The sequence below is a fragment of the Triticum dicoccoides genome, chromosome 5B (assembly GCF_002162155.2).
Source record: "Triticum dicoccoides isolate Atlit2015 ecotype Zavitan chromosome 5B, WEW_v2.0, whole genome shotgun sequence".
In the NCBI taxonomy this organism is placed as follows: Eukaryota; Viridiplantae; Streptophyta; class Magnoliopsida; order Poales; family Poaceae; genus Triticum; species Triticum dicoccoides.
The window spans coordinates 53785926-53794103 of record NC_041389.1 but is presented as its reverse complement, the minus strand read 5'-3'; the positions used below and the strand labels follow the sequence as shown (position 1 = coordinate 53794103).

At 40.5% G+C, this 8178-nt stretch overlaps 1 protein-coding gene across 1 annotated transcript; it reads left to right on the top strand.

Annotated features, from left to right (window-relative positions):
• The first annotated feature begins 28 nt into the window (after nucleotides 1–28).
• LOC119307326 (F-box/FBD/LRR-repeat protein At1g13570-like) lies at nucleotides 29–2463 on the top strand. The gene is made up of 5 exons (XM_037583408.1): nucleotides 29–264; nucleotides 518–633; nucleotides 715–1575; nucleotides 1654–1803; nucleotides 1992–2463. The coding sequence occupies exons 2-5, from the start codon at nucleotides 526–528 to the stop codon at nucleotides 2310–2312; spliced, it is 1440 nt and encodes a 479-aa protein (XP_037439305.1). The 5' UTR covers nucleotides 29–264; nucleotides 518–525; the 3' UTR covers nucleotides 2313–2463.
• Nucleotides 2464–8178: the final 5715 nt, after the last annotated feature.

The window sequence follows — 8178 nt, the reverse complement described above, 5'->3', positions numbered from 1 at the left end:
GCAGACCCCTCCGGTGTTTCTTCTCCGTTTCTGAGTTTGGACCTTATTACACCAAAATAAACCCATCTGGGGCTGCCGTCGCTTGTCGCCGCTCCGGCCTACCCTCCGCCTCAGTACTTTTGGTCGGAGGGTGGCGTCAGAACCCCACCCTAATCCCCAAAGGAAATCAGATAGACCATAGGTTGCTCGTTCCAGATCTCTGCCTCTGCCGCGAGTGGGGAATAAGAGGAGCCGCCGCCGCCGGCCGGCACCTCCGCTCCGCAGGTTGCCTCTGTTCTCTAATCTAATCCTATTACTTTCCTCTTTCCCCCGCCGCGCTCCCACTTTTTTTTTTAGTTAGTTACGGGCGGCAGAGCTAAGTAAAGATGCAATTTTTATGATGCACACCAGACGACTTACTGATTCTAGTTTCAGACAAAATTCAGTTTACGCAGACTTGCACTATTATGTCAAGTCCTAATTAACCCCATGCTCCCTAACCTCTTGTTTGTCCGATGTTCCTCAATCTTCTTTTCAGCGCTTTGAATGGGGAACTATCTGACGAGTAGAATAACGGCAGAGAAGCATGTCCATGTCAAGACACTGAAGAATAGCAAGGGAAGGCCTGACGTTAAATTTCATGACCTTCCAGAGGTATGTTAATTATGCCTTTCGACTTGACCCTCAGGGTAAATAGATTTCTCTGCTTAAATTTGTCTTCTCCTTTTGCTGAAGGATGTACTGAGTGCAATTTTATCGAAATTACCTGTGAAAGAGGCTGTTCGGACCAGTGTTTTGTCGACTGACTGGAGATGTACATGGACAGCTTGCCCCAGGCTAAGCTTTGGTGTCAATGATGTATGTAAGAATGTGAAAATGAAACATCAGCACACCCAGATGTTCATCGACCGTGTTAATGCGGTTTTGGGGAAGCACTGTGGCAGGGTTGTTGACCAACTTGAAATTAAATTTATATTCGAGAGCAAGCTTGTTGATCACCTCAATAACTGGATTAGATTTGCTATGTCGACCCACGCAAAGAATCTAGCTTTTGATTTGGCGCCACCGTCCAATCTTCTGAAATATGGGGATCATTACAGATTCCCATTTGAGCTTTTAGACAACAAAAGTGTATCCTGTCTAGCGTGTCTTCAACTTAGCTTTGTGTGTTTCAAACCACCTCCTGCCGATTTCATAGGTTTCCCAAACCTAAAAAAGCTTGATCTCCATGCGCTGAAGACCACTAGGCAGGATCTCGAGAGTATCTTGTGCAGTTGCATTACTCTTGAGTGGCTAAGCATAGTCAGATGCCATCTCAAGGATGAAATGAAGGTGGTTCTGCAGCCATTATCCCAACTGCAGTACTTGAAAATCATGCACTGTGAGGTAACCAAGATAGAGTTCGATGCTGCAAATCTATCCACCTTTGTTTATGATGGACCATACATACCTATTACCCTCCATCATGCTACGAAACTGGAGAATGCAAAATTTTGGTTCCGCGGTGCGGTTTTTCAGCGTGCTGCCACGTCACTCCTCAATGGGCTACCAGATGTACAAAACCTGACATTGCAACTTGGAATGCAACGCCTAGAGGTATTTTATATTGGGACAATATTCGAGTTATGGTTTAGCATGTAATCTTGCAATAACCTTTGCTGTTTTATCTTTCAGAGCCGGTGGACATTAAATAGCCCTCGTGTGTTTTCTCACCTCAGGCACGTGCAGATACTGTTGGTTATACATCATGAAGACAGTGACAAAATCCTCTACTTAGTTTCTTTTCTAAGGGTTTCTCCGTTCATTGAGAAGTTGGAAGTACATGTGAGTAATATTCTCAATCATTTCCCTTTTTGTTTGTAAGCTACTCCCTCTGTAACTTAATATAAGACATTTTTTGACACTGCCATAGTGTCAAAAAACGTCTTATATTAAGTTATGGAGGTAGTACTATTTTCAACCTGCATGTACGGGGTAGCAAGAAACCCTACTAATCTTGATGACTTAAACAGTTCCGTGGCCTTTATACTATGTGGTTTGCAACCGATGGACCTTCGAGACAAGAAATACCGCCGTTGGAAGATAAATATGTGAATCTGAAGGACATGCGTGTTACAGGATTCAAAGGGGCAAGAGGCCAAGCTGAATTCATCATGCACGTGGTTGAAAATGCTCCTGCAATACAGGTCGTAACTGTAGACACAGCTCAAAGGCTAACCGATGCTTTGGATCCAGGGGAACCAACCCCTAGAGTAGATAGTGCTGCTCTTGATATGGTTAGAGGCCCTCTCCTGAAGAGGCTCCCACCGAATGCAAAACTTTCACTTATTTAAGGCAGACTTCCATTTGTTGTATATACTAGAGGCTGGGGTGCGCCTTGCAGACATATACATCTACATTCATGATGAGTCACTTATTTTGGGACGGAGGGAGTACTACATGAGTTAATTTATTAGTATTAGTCTGACATCTCTCAGACATCAATTGATGATTTATTGTCCAGCAGCACATACGTAGGAGGCCATGGGGCTTGTCTGTATAGCTTAATAGTGTGAGGAGCAAACAGATTTGTAGATACGTATATACTTCCTCTGTTCTAAATAGGAGTATAAGTCTGTTTAGAGATTTCAATATGGACTACACACGGAGTAAAATAAGTGAATCTACACTCTAAAATATGACTATATACATCCGTATGTAGTCTATATTGAAATCTCTAAAAAGAATTATATTTAGAAATGGAGGGATTAGATTGTAAAGAGGCATGGTTCGGCAGCACATGTTCATTACTCGTTTAACATGCACACACGTATACATGCTGCAGCTAGCTGCACTCCACTTCACACACTGAGGAGCAGCGACTGATGCCTAGTGATGGGCTGAACCTGAAAGGCAAGATACCTAGCATGCACATGAAAAGTGAGAACTGGCGTACACAACCAAAAGGTAACAATAATTTCTACACGCATAATGTTCATACCTCAGCTTAACTCTCCATGCTTGTTGATCTCGTCCTCTCACTGACCCACCATTTCACTGAACCACAAATTACCATTTTGCGAAGTACTCCCTTCGTTTTTAAATATAAGCCCTTTTAGAGATTTTAATATGAACTACATATGAATGTATATAGATTTTTTTCAATTTATTTTCAATGTCTTTTGTGAAATGAATACTTCAAACCAACTATTTTTATGTGTCAACTCTTCACACCACAAAAGTAGAAAAAACTCATTATAAAGTTCAAGGGTGGTCAAGTTATTGCAATTTTTGGCCATGATCGATTCATGCAAAAGTATGCATTGGAAATTAAGATGACCAACCACAAGTAATGGGATGAAGAGAGCATAATTTCATGGCAAATTTATCTATCACTTTGAGCAAAAAGTTGATTCTATCATGTTTATGCTTCTTACAAAATCTATCATCCCTATAAGGCGTGTCTTCACAAACTTTATGCACTTCACAAAAATTGACATGCTTATAAGAAACATTTTTGCTATGACTAGTGCAACCATCTTTAGTATTTTGGATATTCGTAGAATTCATATTAACAACATTGCAATCATGCTAATCATTCAAAGATTTTATGCCAAACATTTTATTGAATTCTTCTTCTTCTACCAATTGAGCACAATTATCGGAATCCTTACTTTCAAGAAAAACATTATAAAGACGAATAATATGAGGCAACCTCAATTCCATTTTTTGTAGTTTTATTTTTATAAAACCAAACTAGTGATAAACAAGAAACTAAAAAGATTCGATTGCAAGATCTAAAGATATACCTTCAAGCACTCACCTCCTCGACAACGGCGCCTGAAAAGAGCTTGATGCCTACTACGCAACTTTATTCTTGTAGACTCGTGTTGGGTCTCCAAGCGCAGAGTTTTGTAGGACAGTAGCAAATTTTCCTCAAGTGGATGACCTAAGGTTTATCAATCCTTGGGAGGCGTAGGATGAAGATGGTCTCTCTCAAAAACCCTGCAATCAAATACTAACAATCTCTTTTGTCCCCAACACACCCAATACAATGTTAAATTGTATATGTGCACTAGTTCGGCGAAGGGATGGTGATACAAGTGTAGTATGGATAGTAGATATAGGTCTTTGTAATGCGAACAATAAAAAATAGCAAGGTAGCAAGTAACAAAAGTGAGCATAAACGATATTGCAATGCTTAGAGACAAGGCCTAGGGTTCATACTTTCACCAGTGCAATCTCGCAACAATGCTAACATAATTGAATCATATAACCATCCTTCAACGTGCGATAAAGAATCACTCCCAAGTTCCTATTAGCGGAGAACATAAGATAGAAATTCTTTGTAGGGTACGAAACCACCTCAAAGTTATTCTTTCCGATCAATCCATTGAGCTATTCCTATAAGTGTCACAAACAGCCCTAGAGTTCATACTAAAATAACACCATATGATACACATCAACCAACCCTAATGTCACCTAGATACTCCAATGCCACCACAAGTATCCGTGAGTTGATTATACTATATGCATCAAATAAATTCATAATCATAATATTCAATCCACACGAAGACTTCAAGGAGCACCCCAAAGTTTCTATCGGAGAAAAGATAATGAAAATGTGCATCAACCCCTATGCATAGATTACCCCAATGACACCTCTGAAATCCGCGAGTTGAGTGCCAAAATATACATCAAGTGAATTAATATAATACCCCATTGTCACCACGGGTATTCATATGCAAGACATACATTAAGTGTTCTCAAATTTGAAATATTCAATCCGATAATAAAAAAACCTCAAACGAAAAGATTCGATTCATCACAACAAAGATAGAGAGGGAAGAAACACCAGATGATCCAACTATATTAACAGAGCTCGGGATACATCAAGATCGTGCCATATCAAGAACACGAGAGAGAGAGAGAGAGAGAGAGAGAGAGAGAGAGGGAGAGAGAGAGATCAAACACGTAGCTACTAGTACATACCCTCAACCCCGAGGGCGACTACTCCCTCCTTATTGATACGTCTCCAACGTATCTATAATTTTTGATTATTCGATGCTATTATATTACCTGTTTTGGATGTTTTATATGCATTAATATGCTATTTTATTTTATTTTATTTTTGGGACTAACTTATTAACCCAGAGCCCAATGCCAGTTTTTGTTTTTTCCTTATTTTTGAGTTTTACAGAAAAGGAATATCAAACAGAGTCCAAACGAAACAAAACTTTCGCCATGATTTTTCTTGGACCAGAAGACATCCATGAAACTTGGAGATGAAGTCAGAAGAGTCCCGAGGGCTCCACAAGCCCTTAGGGCACGCCCCCTGGCTTGTGGGCCCCCTCGGGAGTCCACCGACCTCCTTCTCAGCTCTATAAATTCATAAATATTCCCAAACAACCAGAAGCGTCCACCAAAATACTTTTCCACCGCCGTAACCTTCTGTCTCCGTGAGATCCCATCTTGAGTTCAATCTTGCGGTGATCTCACCCAGTAATAAAGTAGGGGTAGCGAGACACGTATTGTATTGTTTCCATCAATGGTAAAAAGATGGACTTTTCATCATATTGCTTGAGTTTATCCCTCTACATCATGTCATCTTGCTTAAGGTGTTACTCCGTTCTTATGAACTTAATATTCTAGATGCATGCTGGATAGTGGTCGATGTGTGGAGTAATAGTAGTAGATGCAGGCAGGAGTCGGTCTACTTGACACCGACGTGATGCCTATATTCATAACCATTGCCTTGGATATCGTTGTAACTTTGTGCTTTTCTATCAATTGCTCGACAATAATTTGTTCACCCACGTACTATTTTCCTTCAAGAGAGAAGCCTCTAGTAAAACCTATGGCCCCAGGGTCTATTTTTCATCATATATTTTCATATCTATAAACCAAAAATACCTCGCAGCAATTTATTTATTTATACTTTGTTTTATGTTTTAGTAATATATATAGCCGGTTGATTCTGCTAATATATATAGCCGGTCTATTCTACTAATGTTAGCAGAATAACTATTCTGATAACACTTCCGCACTGCATGCTTAACGCAAGTGCACGTCATTGTTTGAACTAAGTGTGCTGCAGTACTCTCACGAGTGAACTTCCCGTCGCAAAAAACTGCACGCCGTGTATTTCGGTACCTTTTTTGCTCTAGTTTTTTAACCGTTTGTCGGAATGAGGCGTGTAATATACCGCTGAAAAGCTATGGATTAGGCATAACTTCGCCATGTTGAACACTTTTCAAGATTCCTCACGGTTTAAGAGCAGTTTCGAAAATGGTGCGGCCCATCATGAGTGGTAGTGAGCATTTTTTCCCGATTCCTTCTATTATTTTCTCTAACTCGTTATGGCTTAAGAGCAGTTTCAAATTTACTAAATCGTGGAATTTTATTTTTCAAATTTTTGGTACAGTTTTCGCTCCAGTTTTCTAACCGTTTGTCGAAATGAGGCGTATGATACATCGTTGGAAAGCTACGGATGAGGTGCAACTTTCATATGTTAAAATATTTTTGAGATTCCTTACGGTTTTTAGTTAATTTTAAAAATCATGCGGCTGACGATGAGAGGCAGCGGCTGTTTTTCGCGAAATTTTTACAAACTGCTGGTCGAAATGATTCAAATTATACACCGTTGGATAGATATCAACGAGACGCAACTTTTTCATGTAGAACACCCTCTCCAATTCCTTACGGTTTAAGAGCAATTTTGATTTTACAGAAATGCGTGCACTCTGTTTTTCGCGACCCCAAAATCTCCATGTTTACCGCATCAGACACATGAACGCACTATCGTAGGCTAAAAACCGCACTGCATCAGACAGTCAAGTGGACTTCATGATTTCTTTTGTCTTAACACATGAACGCACTGCTTTAGGCTAAAAACCGCACTGCATCAAACAGTCAAGTGAACTTCATGATCTCTTTTGTCGGGTGTAAATTTTCTTAGGCGAGTTTTTGTCGTCTTTTTTCAACTTTTTTTTATGAACGAGAGTGGACCGCAGAGACATGGGCAAGTGAACCGTGACAAATATCGAAGTGAACCGCATTACTTTTTTGTTATTTTGCAAAAAAAAATCACAGTTCCACATTGTGCGCAAGCAAACAACATCACTCTCAAAACTGAACCACTTCCAATGACCAAACGCACCGCAGGTGTTTTATTGATATAGTGAAAGACGGAGGGGTTTTATAGTGAACCACATGAGAGAACAAAGTGAGCTTCATAACATTTTGGACGAGAGTGCACTTTTTAAATACATTTTTATAAATGGTGTACTGTAGACCAGAGTGCACTGCATTTTCTTTTGTAGTCTCTTACTGCACATGGCAAGCGAGTGAAATGTGTCAAAAAATAATGCATCCAAACACATAAAAAAACTACACACCCAACTGCTTGGACGTCTGTGCCCGAGTGAACTTTTGTTCACAATTACTAGTTTCCCTCTAGGACACAAATCTGTACAACTCGCTCTTGAACACATCAAATTCACAAGTGGTCTTCTAAACAAGAATGTTTCCTTTCTTGTTTTTTGCCTCCATAGTGGATCAAAGAAGCAGTGCAGAAGGTAGTAGCACCCATCTGAAAACTGCACTAGAGATACATCAGCAATGAACTTTACCAGAGCACATCTTTTGTAGGAAAAAAAATCAAACCGCACACTCAGCACCTGGGAACTGCACACAACTGAGTCAATTTTGGGGGCTTTTTGCAAGCTGCACTCGAGCACACACACGTCGGCGTGGTCGTCAGAATGCAAGGAAACTAAACCTTGATACGTCTCCAACGTATCTACTTTTCCAAACACGTTTGCCCTTGTTTTGGACTCTAATTTGCATGATTTGAATGAAACTAACCCAGACTGTCGCTGTTTTCAGCAGAACTGCCATGATGTTGTTTTATGTGTAGAAAAGAAAAGTTCTTGGAATGTCCTGGAAATCCACGGAGGCACCTTTTGGAATTAATAAGAATTTTTGGCGAAAGAATCAACACTAAGGGGCCCACTGGCTATCCACGAGACAGGGGGGTGCCCCCCTAGGGCGCGCCCTCCTATCTTGTGGGCCCCCTGGACCTCCACCAACCTTAACTCCAACTCCATATATTCACGTTCGGGGAGAAAAAAAATCAAAGAGAAAGTTTCATCGCGTTTTACGACACAGAGCCGCCGCCAAGCCTTAATCTCTCTCGGGAGGGCTGATCTGGAGTCCGTT

Bases quoted from the DNA above. Each gene is read 5' to 3' on its own strand.
- LOC119307326 (XM_037583408.1), top strand. From the start codon at position 526: ATGGGGAACTATCTGACGAGTAGAATAACGGCAGAGAAGCATGTCCAT. The intron at 634-714 runs GTATGTTAATTA...CTTTTGCTGAAG, and splicing joins AATTTCATGACCTTCCAGAG to GATGTACTGAGTGCAATTTT. The intron at 1,576-1,653 runs GTATTTTATATT...TTTATCTTTCAG, and splicing joins TTGGAATGCAACGCCTAGAG to AGCCGGTGGACATTAAATAG.